Here is a 23,708-nt window from a genome sequence, read left to right as displayed (position 1 = left end):
GGGTGGTGGGCTGGATTTGATTCCAGTGCACCTCGGGGGGGGGGGGCACACAGCCTCATGCTGCCTTCTCACATCTATCTCACGCTGCCTTGCACTCTCCTCATGCCACTTTCTGTCTCTCTCTTCCCCTTTATAAACATAGGAAGCTGCCATATACTGAGTCAGACCATTGATCCATCTAGCTCAGTATTGCCTACACAGACTAGCAGCGACTTCTCCAAGGCTGCAGTCAGAAGTCTCTCTCAGCCCTATTGTGGAGATGCCAGGGAGGGAACTTGCAACCTTCTGCAAGCAGATTCTCTTCCCAGAGCAGCCCCATCCCCTAAGGGGAATTTTTTTACAGTGCTCCTACCTGTCTCCCATTCAAATGCAAATCAGGGCAGACCCTTCTTAGCAAAGGGGACAATTCATGCTTGCTACCACAAGACCAGGTCTCCTCCCTAGTATCTTTCTATCACTTTCTTCCTTTCTTCTTCCCTCACCCTGATTCCTCCTTCCCTTGCCCTGCCATTTTAAATTGGCTGACTGCACTACTTTTACACTAGCATATGCTCAGAGAAAGTAATATAAAATGAAATAAATTTTAGTATTGTTGTTCTCCCCCCCCCCCCCGCCATTCTTGTTTTCAGAAACCTTCCTCCCCGCTCCATGGGGGAGGAAACGTGGCGGTGGCTGGAATCGGCCACCTGCAGGAAGCTTTGTAGCATAGAGAGGTCAAAGAAGAAAACACAGTGGTGGTGGCTAGAAGCAAATGGCTGCCAAAAGCTGCAGAACGCAACAAGGCGGCAGAGGGGAAACAGTCGGGCCAAATGGCTGGCTGCTTCTGGCCACCACCATATTTCTTCTCCCCACCACTGGTGCTTTTCTTCCCCCCCACCTCACAGCACTTGGATGCCTCCAAGCAGAGGCCGGCAGATGGGAGCACAGTGAGGCGATGAGGCAGGGGCAATGCGCCAGGGAGGGAATCAGTGGCTTATTGGGGGCTGGATTGCTGAGTTCTGCGGGCCAGATCTGGTGGGCCAGCTTGCTTAAATAACGATGAAAAAGAATAGTTTGACTTAAAATGACATTTAGCATTTACATAGCTTTTGAGAGTGTTTGAAGCACTTAAGATACATTATTTCATATAATTGTAGTTTAATGATTATAGAGTAAGGGTCAAAGTAGATGTTTACCTATACATGCTTTTAAGAAGTATGCCCACTATTGGAAGCACTTATTTTCTTCACCAAAAGGGGGACAATCTTGATTGGACTGCAGTGCACGGAGAGTAGGAGGTTAACTCTTTCCCCTTTTGCTGTTTTCTCACTCAGCTATTAGTATTTGTGGCTAACGTAGGCTGACCAGCTCTGGCCTTTTGCTCTCAGTCTTGAATTCCCAGGACTGTGTGTCAGTCAGTCTTTATTATGGTCTCTGACTAACCGTTAGCGAGCAGAGTGCGCTGAACTTGTATTGCAGAGCAACAGAATTTCACAACTCTGTGTGTGATAGATGGATTTGCATCTGTTAACAAATATTTGACATAAAATTCATTGGCTTGTCCTGGCAGGTTATGTAAAACAGGGTCAGTTAACCTTCGCCTAAGACCTATATAAAAGACACACTGCAGGATCACATGTGCAACTGACTCAATCTCCTCAGAGTTACAGGGACAATACCTCCAATTGGAATTTTGCTATATCTGCCAGCCAGCAGTTCCAAGGGGAGGGCATTCATATACTGGCCCTCTAGAAGGCCCATCTATGTTTAGGGAAGGTGAGGAGGTACCGATAATCTGCTGGGTGAGTTCTCATCCCACTACTGAGCAGCTGGAATGAACTAGATATCCTTGACAGGTGTTTCCGAAACTCAATATCCCAGATCCTTCATTTAATTATTGTTATTTAATTATTTAATTATTGTTATTTAATCCTTCATTTAATTATTGCCCAGAGATGGAAATTTGGGGCGGCATACAAATTTGATAGATAGATAGATAGATAGATAGATATTTGGCCCTGACCAATCCCACAGAGAGGATTGACTCAGGCGAAAGACTGTAGTTATGGAGTTTCCTAGCACATTTCTCCCACCAGCTCGAGCCGTGCCTATCCAATAATAACAAGGGAAGGAGACCAGAGGGCATTAAGCTGGTTCATGCCCAGTTTATTAGTGTGTATTTCATGCTAAAAAAAGCTAAATTTTGCACCAAGGCAATCCTGCTTGGATGAGGACAACAAATTAAAGCTGAATCTAAGCAAGATGGAGGTGCTCATTGTAAGGGGCACAGAATTTGAGGAATAAGTTAGAGCTTCCTGCACTGGATGAGGTTGCACTGACTCTGAAGGAGAAGGTACTCAGTTTGGGAGTACTCCTTGATCCAGGCCTCACCTTGGTATCTCAGATGGAGGCTATGGCCAGGAATGCTTTCTATCAGCTTCGGCTGATTCGACAGCTGTCTCCATTTCTTCTTAAAGAGGACGACCTCAAAACAGTGGTGCATCAGCTGGTAACCTCCAGGCTTGATTATTGCAATGCACTCTACATGGGGCTGCCTTTGTACGTAGTTTGGAAACTTCAGTTGGTTCAAAATGCAGCGGCCAGACTGGTCTCTGGGGCAACTTGGAGAGACCATATTATGCCTGTTTTGAAACAGTTGCACTGGCTGCCGATATGTTTCAGGGCAAAACACAGAGTTCTAGTTATTACCTTTTTAAAGCCCTGAATGGCTTAGGTCTGAGTTATCTTAGAGAGCGCCTTCTTCTGCACAATCCCTACCGCACATTAAGGAGGTCCGTCTTCAGTTACCATCAGCACATCTGGTGGAGACACAGGGGTGGGCCTTCTCTGTAGCTTTCCTGTGCTGCGGAATTCACTCCCAGCAAAAATCTGTAATCTGAGTTTAGATCTACAAAGGAATTACATACATTCTAATTCAATCAAAATGCTGCTGGAAAACTGGACTTTTCAGATCTTAGCAATATCTTACAATATATTGAGTCATCCTGTGTGTGTTGGTCTTTCCTGTATGGAAAGATTGTTGAGCAATGTGTATAGGAGAGAAAAATGGAGTTCAGCTGCCCATCTGCTCATACATTGGCCCTTTGCTATAGATACTAGCCTGTGACTAGTTTAATAGTTTTGGTTATCTGTAACTTCCCCTGGAATGCCTCATGAATGCTGAGATGTTTGGTCAAGGCAGTAGTGGTTAATATGGGAAACCTGAGAAGCTGCAGGGTGCAGACTGTTATACAGCTATAAAACGTATGATTTAAAGCCATCTTGTTTTTTATCTGGCTTTATAATTTATTGGTTGAGAAGTAACATGAAAGAGCTTGCAGTAGACTTCTCCCTCCTTCCTGCAAAGCATATAGTATTTTATTTATGTTGACATACAGGGCTTTTAAATTTTTTGGTCGTGTTATCATTGTGAACACTCAATGTGGCCTCTTCTTAAAAAAAGTCTGTTCCTCCCTCCGCTCCAGTTGCTGGTAGGATTACTTTCCTTCTAAATATAACTACTTGTTTGATGTTACTGCCTTTTAAAACATAAAATCTGTCTTAAAAAATATAGAGACTGAACTACTTTTTCTTTTCTTTTGTAAATGCTGGACATAAATACTCTTTCTTACTTTTCCAGATGCCCTTGATTTTTTTTTTTAAATCAACAGTCTATTGCTTACTCTCTATACTGTGATCAACAAATTGCTTTCTCCTTATTACATTGTTTAAGATGAGAGATGTTTAGATACTGTTGTACAAAGGAAAGAATGAATATAGCAATATATTTTTAAAATGATTTTTGAAGCAGCTGTGATGTATTCATGAATAGCTACTTTTATTATTGTACACTTCATCTTCTTGGTGTAAGCAGAATGACACATAAATAAAGTATTGACCTTGGTAGCAGGCTTTTTCTGTGATCTTGGAGCAGCCTGATCTAGATTTTTCTAAAAGGCTTGCCGTACAAAATTTAACCAGAGGAAAATGAATGAATACATTTAAAATTGTAATGATTGAGAGGACCAGTTTCTTGGTGGGAAAGTACCACCTCTGAGGGATCTCATTTTTAAGGAAAAGAACACACCATCCAATGGTTTGGTTCAGACTGAGTTGACATTATGAGTCTGTCAAATCTGGCCTTCATGGACGCCAGGAGGAGGCAGTAGTGCCACAAAACTCTTCCACAAAAGGCAAGTGGATGGGAGAAGGTAGCAGCACTGTGAGAGATTTGTGTGGTTTCCTCTTTTCACCCACTCCCCACTCCCTCCCCACCCCCTCAGCAAGGGAACTGCCTGCCTGAGTCTCCTGCCTGAGTCTCCTGAATAACACAGAGGATTCTAGGAGGAAGGCCCATTCGCCAAGGAAGAAAGACTTGACTATGGCTTTCCCCCTTCTTCAGTGAAGGGAGTGTGAATGCAACACCCCACCAGCCCCTGTTCACTGCGGGGAAGGGAGGGAGCAGCATCTGCCTGCTTGCCACTGCATCTCTCCCCCCGCTTCCTAGGGGGAAGGGACAAAATGCTGAAGAGATAGCCAGAGGGAGTCTACTACTAGGCTTCACCCTTGGTTCAAACGATCCTCCAAAGCATAGTTTGGAAATCAGTACAAGATTTATTTATTTATTTATTTACGTTTTATATCCCGCTCTTCCTCCAAAGAGCCCAGAGTGGTGTACTACATACTTAAGTTTTTCCTCACAACAACCCTCTGAAGAACACTCCCGCTGAGAGAGAAGTGACCGGCCCAGAGTCACCCAGCTAGTATCATGGCTGAATGGGGATTTGAACTCAGGTCTCCCCAGTCCTAGTCCAGCATTCTAGCCACTACACCATGCTGGAGATTGCATGCTCCTTCCCCTTGCACCCCCAGGGTGCAGCTTCACTTTCAGTTCCTTGCTGAGCACAAATCATGCTTTGTTGTGACATCCGGATTGACAAGCTATGGCTTTTGCTTGTCCTGCAGACCAAAATTAGAAACTCACTTCAAACCACGGTCTAATTCATGTTCTAAAAACCATAGATTGCTTATTCAGATGGTGTGTTGCTACAAACAGAATGAAGCTGTGTGCAGTTTAGTGAGGAGAGCCTATGATTCATTCAAAAAACCATGGTTTGGAGAATAATTTAAACCAGGCCAATATCTTTATGGAAACCAAATATTAATTGCACAATACTTAACTGAAATAATCAGGTCAATATCTGGTACATCCTTAGCTTGTTAGTAATTTTGGAAATATTTGAACTGAATTTTCAAAATAATTCTTTGAGTTAGAAAGATCTATTGGGATGTGGGGTATCTGCTGTTGGTAGTACTGGGGCAACTAAGATACACTTTTAAAACTAGCAGGATGGAAGCAAGTGATGGGCTTTGTGAATGCTACAGATGCACAGTTGACCTTCCTAATCTAACTTCCTTAGTTTCTTTTTAACTGGATTGGCACAAGTTCAAAGAGGTAATAGTTTGACCTTTGTTTGTAAAGTGAACTTAAGCTAAATACTTGGAGCTAGCAACTTCCTGTCTTAAACGACAAACTCTGGAAACCCAGTTCCGCTCCAAATACCAAATTACATCCTTCATTGTGCAGAATGTGCACAACACTGGCTGTAGGTTTAAGATCTAACTGTTCTGAAACAACTGCTTCATCTAGAGTATTTGACACGAGGCAGGAATTCCCTAGGTGAATTCTTCTGAGGCTTGGGGTGTTCAAGCAGGCAGAGTCCTTTACTATATTAATTTCTTGCATTAAAAGCCTCTGATTTATAGCAGTAAGAATCAGTTGGTTGAATCCTGCATTGCAAGGCAGTGTAATTATTCCTAGCTGACAGGAGCAACTGATGATGACTGCTGGTGGGATTATTTGCAATGTGCCCTTAAAGTAAGGATATTGTGCTTGACATACTGATTGGGTTGTATATGACACGTACTGTACATGTGGAGGGGGGGAGTAATGCACAGTGATTCTGCCCTTTCCATTAGCTTTCTATGTCTCCTGAAAATATGTCTCCCTGAAAATCTTGCAATCCTTAGGGACTCGCATTTGGAAGGCACAAATGGCTGCATAGAGAAGGAGTGGTTGCTTAAAATTGCCCTTTCCACTCCATGAGTAGAAAGAATTTCTTTCCCATGCACAGATATCTCGGGCCTGGGTTTTTTTCAGCATTGAGTTGAAGGAAGATTAAGTGACTCCTCTTCAGAATGTTGACAGGCTGTTGTGCCAATGAAATATATTTGTTTTAAAAGAGGGTGGCATGCCTAAAGGTTTTATGCTTTTTACAGTGCAATAAATATTAAATTAACTATACAATATTTGTAGACAGGAAGGCCTGTGTGGTACTAGGGCTGAACTTCACACTGAGAATGTTGTCATATCGGATGGTGCAGTGTGTAGTGGGTGTTTGGACATGGAAGAGTTGAGTTCAAATCCCTGCTCAATCATATTTCATCACTTGACCTCAAACATACATTTTTTGTGTGTAAACAGACTTAAAAAATGTACTTGGATGAACGTTTGCATGTGATGAGATACTGACTGGGATGCATGCACATGTATATGAAGCACCTCCTTAAATTATATGCATATGAAAGGATTCATATGCATATATGCATTCATATGCATTCATATTCATACCGTGGAAACGGTATGAGTAGCCAACCATTGTAGCATGAACAGAAGTACAGGAATAACTTGAACTTGTTCGACAATGAAGTTGAAGGTTGGAAAATAGATTCTTGTTTTAATCTGAATTGCTGATTTAATTTCTGCTTCTTTAAACATATACAATACAGTGTCTTGTGGTGCAGTCTTCTGTCTTGATGAAATTTTTGTTGTTGGATTCCTGAATTCTGTTTTTCAGGGCAAAGTACATGTACTGTAAAACTATTTCCTGTTGAATGTTAACCATTCAAAGCTCAGGGTTGTTTTTGTTTTCCCCACTGTCTCGCAGCTTTTCAAAGCTTATTTTTATTGTGTTTCTAGGTAAACAGTTACAGGAAAGGAAAATAAAACAAGGCCTCTTGCCAAACAAGGCTAAAATGTGAAGGAATGCAGAGCCTAATATCTTGCTTTCTCATTTACGTTATGAGAGAATTTTCAGCATCTAGATGACTTGATTGAATTTGTATTCTGCAACTTGCCTTCACAAATCACAAAGTGTGTTAAATAAATTAAAAACTATTTGTTAGTGAAACCCTTACTGGTTCTGTAGCGAAGCACTTATTAGGGACTTCAGGGCTTAGATGTGTCCAGGTCATTAAATGTATTGATAGCTTGCATTAGAAGCTTATTGAAACCTAGGATTTAAATGACTGTGCAACAGAATGTATCCCTGCCTTCCAAAGCTGTAGCACTGCTTGCAGTTCCAATCCTGTTGTACTTCTAAAGTACCTGGTTCTAGCTCTCCTGTATATGTGGACTTAGTTGGGATTTGAGGACACAAGTGTAGTGCTCACTGGCGCATTAAAGGATAGGCACTAGATGCGGCTGCCTACGGCGGCAAAATTCCCCCAGCAGCAAATTTGGAAAGAGTTTAATGTTAAAAAAAAAAAAAAAACCACCACCTTTTAACATTGCTGAGAGCTCCTCATGCACCCGCCTAATGGTGCAGCGGCAGGATGGCAATGGGCGCAGCGCATTAGCAGCAGAGAAGACAGACAGCGATTTGTCCTAGCACAAGCCCGCCTACCTCCCAAATGACGATCGCCCACTGCGCATGCATGTGTGCAGAAAGGCCTAAAATGGGTGATCTCTGTCATTTGAGCCAGTGTGGTGTAGTGGTTAGAATGCTGGACTAGGACCGGGGAGACCCGAGTTCAAATCACCATCCAGCCATGAAACTAGCTGGGTGACTCTGGGCCAGTCACTTCTCTCTCAGCCTAACCCACTTCACAGGGTTATTGTGAGGAGAAACTTAACTATGTACACCACTCTGGGCTCCTTGGAGGAAGAGTAGGATATAGAATGTAATAAAATCAATATATGAATAAATAAATTTGGGAGGTAGGCGGGCTTGTGTTAGGACATATCACCGCCCTCTCTGTCGCTGGCAGGAGAGGACAGCGATACATCCTAACACAAGCTCGCCTACCTCCCAAATGACAGAAATCACCTGAAATTGGGCCTCTGCTCACACGCCCAATCAGATGCTGGCTAAGCAAGCCTGAGCGGGACTCGGGCTCCTGCCTGCCGCCACCACCAGCACTTCCTGGGAGTGACTGGCATTAGGACCACATTAGCAGGACCAACAACCACCTCTGAAGCCTTCGCTTCTCTTGTTCAAAGATGTCTCTGCCTATAGAAGTAGCAGTGTGGGTGGAAATGATGTCCTGGAAGCCAGCAGGAGCCACTCCAGTCCCCAAAGATATTCGGCCCCCTGTCTGGGCTCAGCTCTTGACCCATCCAGCCACTTGGGCAGAGAAGCCGGAGAGCTCAGTTCATTCTTAAAGGCTGGGCTGGTTTTTGCCTGCCCCCACCAAGGCACTCCTCCTTGGTCTTGCTCAGACAGCAGCAGCAAAGCCTCTTCTCAGAACGAGTCCAGTTGTCCCCTTTGAAGAAGCTTCCAATTCTCCATGCAATGGTAGGGTGATTATTCCCAGTGCAGCACAGCAACAGGAGGAGGAGGAAGGGAGCTGGCTGCTGCTCAGAAGCATGACAGGCCCTGTCTTTCAATGTTAGCAAAGGCAATGGCTGCCGCTGCTCTAGCTTCCTACTCCAGTCCAGCTTGGAAAACGAGGAGGGGGGAAGAGAAGATTGGGGGGGGGAACCTCCCAATCCCCTTACGACTTTGGCTGTGCTCTGGACCTGAGGATTATCTCCCTTGTCCTAGACAGGCGGACACACTCACACGCGACCTCTCATTGTGATGCTCTTTTTTCCAAACAGCACACAGGTTAACTGCCCACCTCCACCAGCACCACTGAAGAAAACACCTAACTTGAGGAGGGGCTGCCGTTCTCGTGCTTCTGAATGGAGGCTTCGCACAACTCCCAGAGTTTGCACAAGCCCCAGACTCCCCCCCCCCCAGAACAGCCTTGTTCTGTGATACCTTACAATATCGGCTGTAGTGTTGTAAAACAACAGGGGTTTCCCTCGTACCTTCTTGTGAGAGGTGTCCCACTGATCCCTGCTGGAAGCAAAACACATGACCCGATGGATCTTGGGCTGATCCAGCAGGGAAGGTTCTATGTTCTTATTTTTGTCATGTAAGCGTTTGCACAAGCCCCAAACTCTGCCCCAGAACAGCCTTGTTCTTTGGGAGGCGGAATGGTGCAGGAGGAGCTCTTGTTGCTGCATTGCTGCTGGGCAGTAGCATTTTTAAAGGTGGTTTGTTTGTTTGTTTTAAAGAGAAGATTTAACCAACTCCCCCCACCCCCGCCACATTCTAACTTGAAAAGGGAAGGGAGACCCTTACTGCTGGGGTGGCAAATCTTTGGCTGCCTTTGGCAGGCAATGACCCTGGTAGTGCTTGGAGTACCCTCCTTTTATCAGGGTACTGTTGGAAACTGGGGGCAACCTCTGGACTGCTCTGCCTTCTAGACTATCAATGTGGCTATGTGCCTATTAGCATGGACACACACCCACACACACTTTCAACCATGTACCCCCAGTGCACATACTGAAAAGCAAAAAATTAAACTGAATCCTCACTGGCAAGGTTTAGCTGCCCTCTGAAAGTGTATTCCCCCAGCCCTACAAAGTCAGAAAGCACTCTGGCTGGAGAAGGTTGAGGGAGTGTCAGTTTGGATTTTAGAGGCACAAAAACTGTGGAAGTGGGCAGAAATCTAAACACACAAATGTGTTATGGGTAAAATTCACTATGTCAGAGGTTCTCAACCTATGATAATACAGATGTTGCTCCCATCATCCCCAGCTGGGAAGACCCTTGGGAGCAAGTGGTCCCGCAGGTATCCAGGGCTCAAACCATTAAGGGCTCTAATGGTCAAAAACAGCACCTATAATACACCTGTTTACTGTAATAGTGAGACTGCTCATCTAGTGTTGTTGTTTTTAATTGTCAAGCTTCAGCAAGTGCACACTCACCACTACCACTTCATACAGCAGTGGTGTCCATTTTGTAAACATTTATTTGACTTTGAAGGCTGTGTATTTTCCTTTTCCAGGAGTAAAACATGTGTGCATGTTGAATATTGTTGTGTTTGTTTTTTTAAGGCACAAACCATAGTAGGATTACTCTATATCTTCCCTTCTCTTATCTACATAATAAAATGAGTAGGAAGATTCTAGAATTTCTTGTGAGACTTTCCTATCAAGTCTAAAATATTTATGGGATGTGCATGGAAAATCTGTAAAGTTTTATATGTGAAAGTGGCAACGTTCTGAAAGTTGCCACTCTATATCTTCTGTTCCATGTACAACAGAGCAGTACAACACGCTGTTTAGACCATAGCTGCTCTCTTTGCTATCTTCAGTTATGTTTGTCCATTGGGGTATGTAATGAATTAGAACTGTACAGTTTAGTCTAAAGTGGGTAAAGTGTGTCTCTTTTTTGTTTTAATATTTATGTAGTCACCATCATCCTTGCTGCCCTCACCATCCTCCTCACCACAGCCTCAGTTTAGCCACTGCAAAATGAAGGCTTCACCCTTGCGTCGCTCTGCATCCTTGACGCTGGTCAGATGTAATAGTGTAGCCTCTGCAAAAGCTACAAGCCCTGTAAAGGCTACAAGTCCACCCGTCTGCCTTCAGCGTTGGCGGCCCACAATACCCCTATCAGCTATTGGGCTCCATTCTGTTGTAAGTGTAGTCCCTTCCATCTCTTCTCTATGGCAGACCTGCTCTCTCAGTTTTTAAGCCTAAAGGTGCTTCTTTCCACCTCTAAATTCCTCTTTTGGACTTGCTTGGTGCAGTATAGCACCCGTCCACTATGCTTTGCTGTCTTCATCCTCATTGGTAGATTCTTTCAGTGACAAATTCAAAATGGCTAAAAAAAAGTGGCCTCTAATGGGAACTGCTGCTTCTTTTATAGATTTACCCAATCTGGTTCACTCTTTGGTGTTTCAGCTGGGTCTGCTAGCTTTTAATTCTGTACCAAATCCATTTCTTTTACATCTACATTTAAATATGACATCCTTTTAGTCACTTTGCTTTGCTCAGAACCCGGTGGTTGTCTTGCTTTCCAATCTTTTTTTCTTTCTGATCTTGGATGTTTAAAAAAACAAAAAAAAGATGGAAATATGGCTTGGCTGTTCTGTAGAATGATTCTTTGCAGTAGGGAGAAAAATTATCTGGCTAATGGTAAAAATTGCCAGTTCTTCTGATCAATACTCTTGAATCTCAACTGATTTTCCACCCACCCCTCTTTCTTCTGAAAGCATTTTGAGTTATGTTGATGAGGCAAAAATTTTCTGGCAACTTAGACTATTTTCACAAGAGATTTTTAATCTGGTTTTCTAAGTTTTCCACATTTATGTGGTGATGCAGCAACCTGAATTATGTATGTTCCATAATCTTTATGCTCGCTTAGAAATAACTATGTTCATCACCTTCCAGTTTGGAAGAGAGCCTGTGTTTCAATAACACTAACACTTTTGTATCTCTGGTAATTATATCCTGCCTTTCCCCTTTACATAAAAGTGTTCAAGGTGACTAACAACTGAAAATATGGTACAATAAAACCACTCAATCAATATTCAAAGTATTTGGTGAAAATGGCAGATAAAACACACCATTTCAATTGTAATATAAAACAGCAGACACAAACTCTTCTGCTGTACCAGGTAAAAACAGTTGGAAAGCAGAAAGATTTTGACCTAGCAGCAAAGTGGGCCTCAGTTAGAAAGCAATTCCATAACCTTCTTGTCATTGTGGAGAAGAGTCTCTTCTCCATCCCAACCAAACACATATCAGTAAGTTGTGAAGAACCCTTACTGCAGATCTTAGCACCTGGGCCGCCTCGTATAGGAGGAAGCAGTCCTTCAGATACCCTGGTCCCAATTGTGGGTTTTTAATAGTCAAGACTGGCACTTTGAGTTGTGCCTGGAAATTGACTGGGAGTCAGTGCCGCTCTTGAAGCAAGAGTGCAGCATTATCTCTATACCCTGCTCCTCTCAAGGACCTGGCTGCAGCATGTTGGAACAGCTGCAATTTTTCCATGTTTTTTCAAAGGTAATCTCCATAGACCCCATTAAAGTAAGGTCAGACTTCTCTAGAAACAGGCACAGTTGGCATTCCAGAATGCTGGTCCAGAATGCTGCAATGGGCGCAAGTCGCTTCATGAGTGTTACACCCATCCTGCAGCAGCTTCATTGGTTACCGGTCCACTTCCGGGCTAGATTCAAGGTGCTGTTCTTGACTTTTAAAACTGTACACAGCTTGGGGCCGAGGTACCTGTCAACCACATTCGCCCATATGAACTTTCCAGGGCCTTCCACTCAGCATCTCAGGCTCTGCTCATGGCCCTACCACTAATAGAGATCTGGTTGGCGAGGACTAGAGACAGGGCCTTTTCGGTTGTGGCACCTTGGCTTTGGAATGTCTTTCCCAAAGAACTTCGCCATACTCCCTTCCTCAGTTTTTTTTAAAAATTAAAACACATGTTTTAAAAGAGGCTTTTTAATGTTTCATATGTACTTTGGATCTGTTAGGTTCTTTAGTTTCTGTAGCTTCCAGTTTATAGCTTTTTAAATAAATACCTACCTAATTTGAGCAAATGAAGTCCTTTCCACAGCAGATAGCAGAGTATAGAGGCTGAATATCGGAGCATGCCCAGACTGCAAGCCTGTAATTCTAAGAGGAATTAACTGTCATGTGTTTGGCTCAAAAAGAGCCCCCAAAGTGGCTTAAAATGAAAATAAAAAATAAAAAAATTGCACACGAAGCATTAAAAATAGTGATTTTTTTAAAAACTGCACAATGTGCAGAATGGAATTGCAACCTGAACTTTCACAAATATGGGTTATGCTCCCTTCAGTCCCTGTATGCAGCCATTGGTTCCAGCCATGCTGCTCTAAAACATTTAGTGGTGGATTGCCATTGCACAAGCTTGTTTATTTGCCATATTATTTTAACATGTTCATAAAAAATAGTTGCATTTCTGTACAGCTGTATTGCCAGGATGGACTTGGATTTCAGAAAAGTAAATGGCAGAAGGGCAGGCAGGCAATCACTTCTGTTATGTAAGTGACCCTGGAAACACTGGGAAGCATGGCATAAGGATCTCATTAAAAAAACAATGTAACATGGAAGCAGAAAGAGATGAGGAAAACAAGCAGTCATCAGCCATGTTGCAAACCGCATCATGGACAGTTCTCCCCAGAAGCAAGCCAAAAGCACTGGGATTCTGCTGCAGTCCTGTTTGAAGCCAAAAACACTGCCACAAATGAGCACTGGTTGGGAAAAAAGCAGGATGACAACAGGAAAACACAGGAATGTAATAATTTAGGAGGGATGTCTGGACACTTGGGAATAACTGAGTGAGCAATCTGTGTCCATTCCAGAAAAAATGGTGGTATGGCAGCTGCCACAGGCAACTGTTCTAGCTAATTCCTGTACTAGCAAACACAAACTTCTGCCAAGTTAGTGGACACATCCATTTAATCTTTGCAGGCCTGCTTCTTGGCATGGTATTGATGCACTTCTATAAGCTTTTCTAAAGTGACACTAACACAAGACTGAATACCTGTGGCAGAAATTAAAACCAGAATGAAACATAAAACTAAAATAAGGTTGTAAAAAGACTATGAAGGTATTCTCACGATCAGTGGAAAGCGGGCTAAGGAGCTTAGCCCGCTTTCCATGGATTGTGGGAACCACTGGGCTCGCAGGCGAGCCCGGTTTCCCCAAAGCAGGTAACACGTTTAAACCGTGGCAACACATGAGGAGACCCCCCAGCTGGGCAGCGGCAAGCATCCATTCTCCATACTTGAACTTCCGGGGACCATGCAGCTCCTGATCCCCGCAGCCCCTGCTGGCTCTGTGACAGAGCTGGCCATTGTGTGGGTGGCCGATCCGGCCGCCCAGGGCTGCAATAGTGATAGTCTGCAGGGAGCGTGGGCTAAGCCCGCTCTCCCCACAAGCCTTCTAGAGGCTCTTCACACTGGTCATGTGAAGAGCCTCTGTAGGTCCTCTAACACTTAAACTGATACATACCTAATATAAGACAGTTCTAGGAGAAAATTCCTCAAGGTTCCTAGTGTGATCCTTCAGTAAGGTCATTGAAGTAAAGTTACTTATGCACATAAGTATTCAGTACTGGAATGCTAAGCACACTTTCCACTGTTTCAAGCCTTGAGGACATAACTCCTGCTCGCCCCCTCACCCCCCAATATATACTTGGAGTTCCTGTCTCCTTTTGGGGAACATCACCCGTTTCTGAGAACTTGTCTTTTTGCAATAAGAGTGTGTCTGCACTCCAAATGACAAGGTGGCCCTAAATGGCAGCTTGGACTTGGTGCTTCTTCTCTGTGCTCTTCCTATGCAACATTCAAAGCCAGGGTACACACATTTCCTCCTCTGTTGATCACATGAGAGCTCTGCTGTGTATGTTCTCCACACCATTTATAACTTTGTAAACCGTTCTCCTATTTCCCCTTTAGTAATTTTTACCCCCTGTAAATGCTTCCTACCAGAGCTGGAGGGGAGTTCACTGAGGTGAATCCTTGACTGTAAGAGATTTACAGTAGGCTGCTACGACCCCATTATTTTAATGCAGGACAAACCACTCTCCATATAAGATTTCTGGGGGTGAAGTGGCAAGACCCTCCCTAGAAGGGGCTGAACATTTCTAGGTCTCCAGAGGCGTGTGACTAAGGCAGACCCAAAACGAAGACAAACACTTTACCAACAAGGGTTTATTATTAGATTAAAATAAAATAAAAACAAGAGTTTACAATAAAAGCAATTGTCTCTTGATAAAGCAGATTGTAATAGAGATGATTTCATCATCTCTCAAGGAGAGCTGGTCTTGTGGAGCAAGCATTACTTGTCCCCATAGCTAAGCAGGGTCTGCCCTGGTTGCATATGAATGGGAGACTTGATGTGTGAGCACTGCAAGATATTCCCCTCAGGGGTTGAAGCCGCTCTGGGAAGAGCAGAAGGTTTCAGGTTCCCTCCCTGGCTTCTCCAAGATAGGGCTGAGAGAGATTCCTGCCTGCAACCTTGGAGAAGCCGCTGCCAGTCTGTGAAGACAATACTGAGCTAGATAGACCAATGGTCTGACTCAGTATATGGCAGTTTCCTATGTTCCTAACCAGGCAACTTGGATTCAAGCAATACAATTAAGAAAAATAACTTCCCTCACACGTTTAACTAAACTGGTCCCTATCGTATTACTCACAAAGTTCTTCCTGCTGTCTCCTGCTTCCAGGCTGTGAACTCCCATTTCCCCAGCAGCTTCTCAGCCAGCTGGTTCCTCAGGGCATTCTTGGGACAGAACAAACAAACAGAACTTCATCTTCTGGTGGCTGTGAGTCTAGTTCCCATTCAGTCCTCTGGATTGGTCTTCTGTTTTGATTTCCCCAGGCTTTTTCTCTTATTAGGAAAGGCCCACCCACCCAGCAGTTGCTCTAAGTGAAGCCAAGTCCTCCCTCAAATCCTTCCCTTTGCTACACACCCCTCCAACTGGTGTTCCAGTGTTCCCTTGATCATTTCGTTTAGTTACTCTTTTCTGAATCTTTCTAATTTATACAGATCTTTCAGCTGTACAAGGAGCTACTATGCCTCAATGCCCACTTGTGTCAATGTATCTATGTATGGCACTGTCACAAGATTACTACAAACTTGACATTGTTTGCACCAATGTGGAAGCATAGTAGCTTGGTACAAATGCAGTATATTTTAGGTCTATAAACACTCTTGATAGTTGCATTATCCTACAACTGGGATTTTGGAAACTTTTAAACTGATACTTGAGACTTCTTAAAATGTAACAAGTATTAAGAGCTCTTGTCCTGAACAAAAATGCTTGATAAACGTTCTTTAACCCATTACTTGGGGAATAATTGTGTATGTTAATATAAAGGGAAGTAACTGGTGCAGCACATTTGCTTGAATTAACTTGTTAAATTAGAAAGTTGTTCTGCTCGCCGAGTTCTTATATCTCATACTAGCTTCCTTAAGTTTTGTGAAAAACAGATTTCACAGTAGACCTGGTAGCTTTTATATTTTCAACTTTGAGAGTGAAAATACAATTGCCATGAACATTTTTGAGATGCCCTTTGGAAATCTTATGGATGTAGAATGCATAGGAAACTGGATTATAGGCTGAATCCTGTTAGGAATGGTGACACTGTCTCTTTGGCTTGATCACTTTGATATGGGTTTCTGTGCATAGTAGATAGATTGAAATACAAAGAAATTGTGACCATAGGTACCTAGTTTTGATTGTATTTTTAACCAAATGAAATTGGCATTTTGTGGTGATAATTGCAGCAACTGTGAGAATCTGCACTAAAGGTTATGTTTTATGGTCCCTAGTCCCACCCACCCTTCCTTGTTCGCATGTACTTTGATAGGTTCTGTGGTGACTGGCTGCTAAAATGAGGTGTTGGACCTCAAGTCTGGCTGGCAGCCATTCCTGTGGGCTAGAAGCCCAATGCCTAACCCTAGAGAGGTGCAGGCTGGTTCAATGATGAGGAAAAGGCAACTTTCATATGCTCAGAAACACACTTGTCTTGTCTTCAAATGTGGGGTTCAAACTAGGTTCATAGGCTGAGCCCAGATTCAATTAACTTATCCCTGTGTTGGGTAAACAAAATTTAATCTTTTGCACACATGCCATATTTCTTTTCTCACAGGCACCAAGTATAGATGAGAAAGTAGATCTTCACTTCATCGCATTAGTAAATGTTGGGGGCAACCTCTATGAATTAGGTAAGAGCAATCATTCTCTTTCAAAATTGTCTCAAATTAACTACATAAAATAGTGAATACTTGATGCTTTTGACTCATCATAGCCTAGCGTGTTGGTGGTAGCAATACTATAAGATCATACCTGCCAACATGTCCCTATTTTCCCATTCAGGTGAATGGGAAAATGGGGACATGTTGTCAGGCATGCAAGATGATTGAAGAAATTGTGTGCTTCTTTAAAGCCTTGCTACAGTCTATCTTTGAACAATTAATTATGGTCTTTTTGTTAAGAGCAAGAGGCATAGAATTAAAGGATATTGACCCATGTTCCCTCTAACAGGGATTCCCAGATGTTTTTCACTACAACTCTCAACATCCCCAGCTGCAAAGGCATTTTGATGGGGATTATGGGAATTGTAGTCAACAACATCTGGGAATCCCTGTTACAAGGAATACTGATTGACACACCTGGTTTAAATGCATAGATAGAGGTGCACCTAGGTAATTTTAGAGCCTGTGTACCTGAAGATAAGGACCAAGATCTGAGACAATTGCTTATTACAGAGTAGGAGTGTGCACGGACCGGTCTGGGGCCATACAAAAGGCCTCCGGACCGGTCTGGAATTCGGCTCATCCAGTGGTTCGGCGGGGGCGGGGAGTGTGTCTTTAAGGGGGGGTAGTATTTACCCCCTCCCCACTGCCGCTCTTCCCCCTCTGGTGCTGGACTTTCAAAAAATGTTCTTGGGGTGGCAGCAGGGGCGTAACAAGGCTGGAGTAGGCCCAGAGACAAAATTTTAAAATGGGCCCCTCACTGATACACATACACACACACTTCACAATATATAGTCATGTGACTTGCCTCTGGGGGGGCCCTCGAGGCGTGGGGGCCCCCAGGCAGCCGCCTCCCCTTGCCTAATAGTAGTTACGCCCCTGGGTGGCAGAGTTCTTCCCTGCCGCCACATCCCCATCGTTGTCTTCAAAGAGTTAACAAGTAGAAAAAGCTGGCACCACGCATAGCTTTTTCTACTTGTTAACTCTTTGAAGACAACAACAGGGGCAGGGGTGGCAGGGAGGTACTCTGCCGCCCCAAGAACGTTTTTGGAAAGTCCAGCACCAGAGGGGGAAGAGCGGCGTGGGGCATAAGTACTACCCCCCTTAAAGACACACTCCCCCCAGTGGTGGACCACGCCTCCGTGGTTCCGTGCACATCCCTATTACAGAGATAGCAGTGCTTATGCAAATGGATTATCGAGAGTTCGAGAGCCAAGTGGAATTAATTTTTCATGTGAACTCTACCTATGCTTCTGCGAATAAGTTACACAGAGACTGTTTAGTACAGCTTACCACCACATCTATTAAAGAGAGGATTTGGGGCACACATTTCACTAATACTCTCACCATTAGGGGTCATGCTATAAGGGTTCTGAAAGAGATTCCATCGAGAATTTTAAAGAAACTGAAGCATTATATGTATGTGGTGGACGCTTTGAGGAAGAAAAATATAGCCGTTAAATGGCTATTGCCTGAAGGGATGTCTTTTTTAAAAACAATAAATCTAAGAAATTTGTTATGAGGGATTGTTCGGAATTAGAAAAACGTTGACAAAGATACAAAAAAGATTTTGATTCAGATCCAGCTATTACTTCAGAAGAGAATTAAAATTAGAAAAATTATCAAATTAATAATTATACCAAGAAATGGAGTATTATCAAAGATGTTATATTTTTTTCAGATGATACTTGTAATTAATACTCTGACATGTTGTAAATGTTGGTGTTGGCATGTGTATTTATCTTATGATAAGATCAAAGTGGAAGAAGTTTGATAATAGTTTGGGAAATTATTAAAATGTATAATCTGTTATTATGTGAAGAAACAAGAGATGAAGTGGTAAAATTAACAATGGTAAAGTGGGTACAAGAAGTAGGTCATAATATTATTCTAGAGGTTTGGGAGAAGTGGTGGAAGAAAGATCTCAAATTCACAGTGTGCTATAATGTAAAAGAAAATTTGATAAAATTGATGTATGGCATTTAATACCTAAGAAATTAGCTTTAATTTACAAAAATGTATCTAATAAGCGTTGGAGATGTAAAAAAAGCGAGGGATCCCTTTATCACATGTGGCAGTCCTGCAGAGAACTAAAGAGGCCTTAGGATATGACTTATGATGAATTTTAAAAGATTCTCAAATGTATGTCACAAGAGATTTGAACCCTTTCTGTTGGGCATAATCAATAAAGAAATCCCGAAAGAAAACAGAAATTTCTAAATTTACTGTATTAGTAAGAGATGGCAATTTTAGAAAGTTTTCTAGAAGATTGGAAACCCTCTTTGTGGTACAGGAAAAACAATGTAAATTTGGATTTATCAATGGGGCTTGAAATGTAAAAATAACAGTTGGAGAATTTGTTTGAGTAATGAAACTAAAGGATTATTATGGTAAAATATGAAGAAAATATTTATATGAGAGCAAATATAGACGTTACAGTATAACTATGTTGAAAGATGAACTCGAAGTCACATTGGTATATAGAAAACTAATAAAAATATAAATGCAAAATAATAATAATTTTGAGCCTGGACCTAAAGGCCTTTGGTGTCATCCCCCCCCCCCGCAAATTAAGCATCATCATGCTCGGCTGGGCAAACACACCATCCAGGACAGACTGAAAAGGATTTGGGGGAGGGGGGGTGGCGGGGCTGTGGAGGCCCTGGACTTTGGCCCGGACGTCCAGGGGTAAGAGCGCCTCTGTGCATAGAGGGGAAAGGCATTAACTGAAATAACTTCTAGGGTCTAATCCTAGCTAAGAATGTGTTTCTGCTTTTGCATGTGTGGTTTTGTAATCTTTCCCCTCTGTGAATGTGCCATGCATTGCTTGGTGTCCTAATGCTATGTCCTGCAAATCATAGCACACTGTATTGTTGCTGTTCAGTAACCTGGATTAGAGCTGAAAATTCTGAACCTCTCTGGGTGACTAGTTGGTGATTCTCAGCATTTTAACTGGCAGTTTGCTCATGTTGCAGAACTTCATTACATTCAACTTGAAAGGCTTCAAGGCTGCAGATAGTTAAGAATGCAGCAGTACCAATTTTAGCTTTGCATCTAGATGATTAATCTGCCTTTCCTCCAAGGAGTTTGGGCAGCATACATACTTCTCCTTCCCTCTTGTGAGATAGTTTAGGTTAAGGGACATCAGTTGGCCCAAGATGAGCTTATAGACTAAGCAGGAATTTGAACCTGGGTCATCTTGGTCTCTAGTACATACACCACACTTCCCTTTAACTTCTTTTCTTGAGTAACCAGGATTCATTGCAAGCATTCCTGGGGGAAAATAACATAACTATGGTTGAATGCTATCAGTGTTGTTGAATTTGCTTTTTTATAAAACTGCATACCACTGCTGCTTTACAGCATAACACAAATGGCACAGAGTAAAGCCTGTCAATCAGCTTCAAGCACTAGTGGAGCCAGACTACAGGCGGCCTGTGTATGGCTGCCACGGCAGCCCTACCCCCTACATCTGACATCAAACACAGAGGTTAGCCATGCCCCCGTGTCTGACGTCCGACATGGGGGGCATGGTCTGGCTCCTGAATGGGGCCACACAGCCCCATATGGGAGTTGAATCCCAGACAGCACGGCATTCGCAGCACGACCAGGAGCGGCTCTTCCCTGTCTTAAAGGCAGGGAGAGCCACTTCTGGCCGTGCTGCAAATGCAGCACTGGCCATCCAACTCTCGAACGAGGCCGCGCAGGCCCACTCGGGAGCTAAACCAATAACCCCTGCATCTGATGTCAGATGCAGGGTGGTGGCCTAGGTTCTTTTAACCTAGTCTCCCAATAGTGGCTACACTCCTGGCTTCAAGTACTGATATTAAACTGAATTAGCAGACTTGCATTGCTTGCATTCAGAAAAGTGTAGAACATGCTAGTTTTGCATGTGAAAGGTTGCAGTTCCTGTCCCGGGAGTCTTTGATTAAAGATCTCCAATAGAAGAGGTGTTTTAAAAAGCTGCTGCTGTCATTCATGTGTGTACTACAAGCTATTTAGTAAAACTTTTGATTTGAGAAACCATAGCCTCATAAATGTGCTTGTGAATGTTATCTTTCCCGAAACCTGTTCTTTTTAGTCTGCTTTAAGTCAATCCAGACAAAAGTCTGCTTTTTTGACCTTGGACTATCACTACACTTACCCTCTGCCATAGAAAACATGCTCTTTATATTTATAAGGAAGAATTTAAAATGCCACTTCCCAGAATAAGTCTGGGATCTGAATCAAAAATTTAATTTGAAAAATATGGATCAGTTCAAATGTACATCTGTGGAAGACTATCAAGAATGTGTATTCCATAGCTGCCTGTTGGATCATTACACTTTTCAATGTGGGTCATGCATTTCAGTAAGCCTAAATAAAGTATCCAGAGTATGTACTTCATAGGAACTTCATTTAGAATTTATTTATGATTTGAAATTGTTGCCAAACTAAATCAGTTTACATAAGAAATTTAAAACTCTGAACTAAAACATTCTGGCCTGACAAGTTTGATGGGCTGATTTTCTGTTACAGTACAGTATTTCTTGTATTTAGTAAGCCCATTATCCAAGAAGCCATATACATTCCAATTAGAAGTTTAATATATTAATTTTGTAATTCATTACAAAATGAATTACATTCATTACAAAATGAATTACATTCATTAATGTAAGTAAATTCATACATGTAAAAGGAAATTTAGGGATGTGCAGAACATTCTGAGCTCAGAATATTGTGACTCAAAATGGACCGTTTCAGGTGGCCCAAGCTTGAAACAGAATACCTTTCAAATGAAGGGCGTGTTTTGAGCTCGGAATGGAGTGACTCCATTCTGAGCCAGAATGTTCCAAGCACAGTTTTAGACTCCAAAATGGTGCTCTTCTGGCCTCTGTGCACATATGGCAGCTATTTGTGTAGTCAGCACCACCCACAAATGGCTGTCGCACGTGTGCAGAGGCTAGAAGAGCCCTTTGAGTGTTCAGAGTTGGAGCCAGTTGTTATGACAGAATGTTCCAGACATTTGTGTTCCATTCTGAGGTTGGAATGGAATGCACATCCCTAATATAAATAAGGTGCATAACCATCATTCCCACATCTGCAGCTGTCACAATAGTTCAGCTGTGTGAAGCTATTATCATAGAAAGAAACACCTTTTTAAAGTCATAAAGATGTATCCTGAAGTGTCCTGTTTTGGGGAGCGGGGAGATTTTCGCTGGTCTGCCCCTTCCTGCGGCAGTCTTCTGTGCCACATGCCATCCTATTTCAGCGTGACTCCTTAGCACACAAGAGCAGATTTTTAGAGGCTGCAGGAGGCTCAGAAAGGAAGGGAAGGTTCAGGAGGACCTCAGTATTTATGGGGGTTCTGTTCTGAGTTACTGCCTCAGATACCAAAACTGCAAATACCGAGGCATTAAGTGAATGGGATTGCAGGGGTTAGGTTCTGAAGAACACAGAAAATTGCAAAATACAGGCAAAAACACGAAAAAAAACCCTAAAGTACTATGGAAAACACCTATATCGAGCAGCAGTGATATAGGATGATGCTGAAAGGCCCCAAATGGCTTAAATCCACAATTTTATTTATTTTTTGAGAAAAAAACAGGTTTTAATAAACATTTTCTTTGAAACTGCCAAATGGCAGCCAGTAATGACCTCGAAGGTCATTTCCAGCCACTGTGGATACGCAGATTTAACCCCTTTTAAAACCTTTTCCCCCTTGCTATAGCACTGATATCTGTGATCGCTTGATAAGTGTCTTATATCAACTATATTTGCCTAACTGAATCTTAAAGCTTGATGGTTGTTATCCACATGACTTTTCAGTGTATGATGGGCAAGAATAGGAAAGGAAGTAAGCAAGAAGAGGCGATGGTAGAGTGTCACTTGTAGGGAAGGCATGACTAATTTAATTCTTGTCACTTTCTGAATAAATCAAGTTTTCCAATTCAATATGAATGAGTGCACTACTTCTGAAGACTTACTCTTGGTACTTTCCAACAGATGGACGGAAGCCTTTCCCAATAAACCATGGGCAATCAAGTGATGATACATTTTTAGAGGTAGGAATTTCAAGTGTGTTTATACTATCAAAACTTTATCAAGGTTTGTGGGTGGTAGAAATTATTTACCTATGGTAACTTCTAAAATGCTATTAAAGAATGTATGTTAGATAAACTCAAATTGCCACTACTTACTATTAAAGTTGTACATCAAGTATTGTTTACTACAGGTATACTTATGGCTGCAGCTCATATTAAAAAGGAACCTCCAATTAGTCTAGACTTGTTAAACTAATAGTGGAAAAACATTTTTACACAACTTTGGCCTTATAACTGTGTGTGATTTTTGTATGTTTTCAGAAGTGATAATAAATCTTTACCTTTTGTGTATTTTCCTAGGATGCGGTAGAAGTATGCAAGGAATTCATGGAACGTGATCCAGAGGAAATAAGATTTAATGCAATTGCTCTAGCAGCAGCTTAAATTATTCTTAAATGAGGGCAAAAACTCAGTGTTTGTCAGATGTATTGAAACAAAATTATGCTCTTGCCATAAGTCAATAATGAACAAATTTTTGATACCTCCCAAGTAACCTGATGAGGATTAAACTTCAGATTTGCCTTTATCTGTTGTAGACTGTTTCTTCTTCTCCTAGGTAAACTTGTGTTGGTGTGTTAATTCTAGAAGGGTACCTGTGTTAGAATCACATCATGAAAGACACTGTGGGCTGGCTTTTCTTTTATTAAAATTTTTCAGTGAGATTTCCAAAAGGAAGCGGTCCTGATCATCCAGTACACAGACAGTTTCTGATAAATTGCATTGTAATCAGCCAGTATCAGATACAGCCAACAGCTGCTTCTCTGGCTGTTGCAACTGGAGAAAGTGTG

General features: G+C 42.4%; 1 protein-coding gene across 1 annotated transcript in view; it reads left to right on the top strand.

The window, feature by feature from the left end:
- The window catches only part of UCHL3 (ubiquitin C-terminal hydrolase L3), a 37,353-nt gene extending 13,907 nt beyond the window's left edge, over window positions 1-23,446 (top strand). The window contains exons 7-9 of the mRNA XM_053312890.1: window positions 16,732-16,807; window positions 22,823-22,881; window positions 23,221-23,446. Coding sequence (XP_053168865.1) covers window positions 16,732-16,807; window positions 22,823-22,881; window positions 23,221-23,304 — 219 coding nt within the window. The 3' untranslated portion in view covers window positions 23,305-23,446. The remainder of the gene's footprint in view (window positions 1-16,731; window positions 16,808-22,822; window positions 22,882-23,220) is intronic.
- Window positions 23,447-23,708: the final 262 nt, after the last annotated feature.

Source organism: Hemicordylus capensis, chromosome 3, assembly GCF_027244095.1.
Source record: "Hemicordylus capensis ecotype Gifberg chromosome 3, rHemCap1.1.pri, whole genome shotgun sequence".
NCBI classification, from domain to species: Eukaryota; Metazoa; Chordata; class Lepidosauria; order Squamata; family Cordylidae; genus Hemicordylus; species Hemicordylus capensis.
The sequence above is the reverse complement of the archived record's forward strand: the minus strand, read 5'-3'. Positions and strand labels throughout refer to the sequence as shown.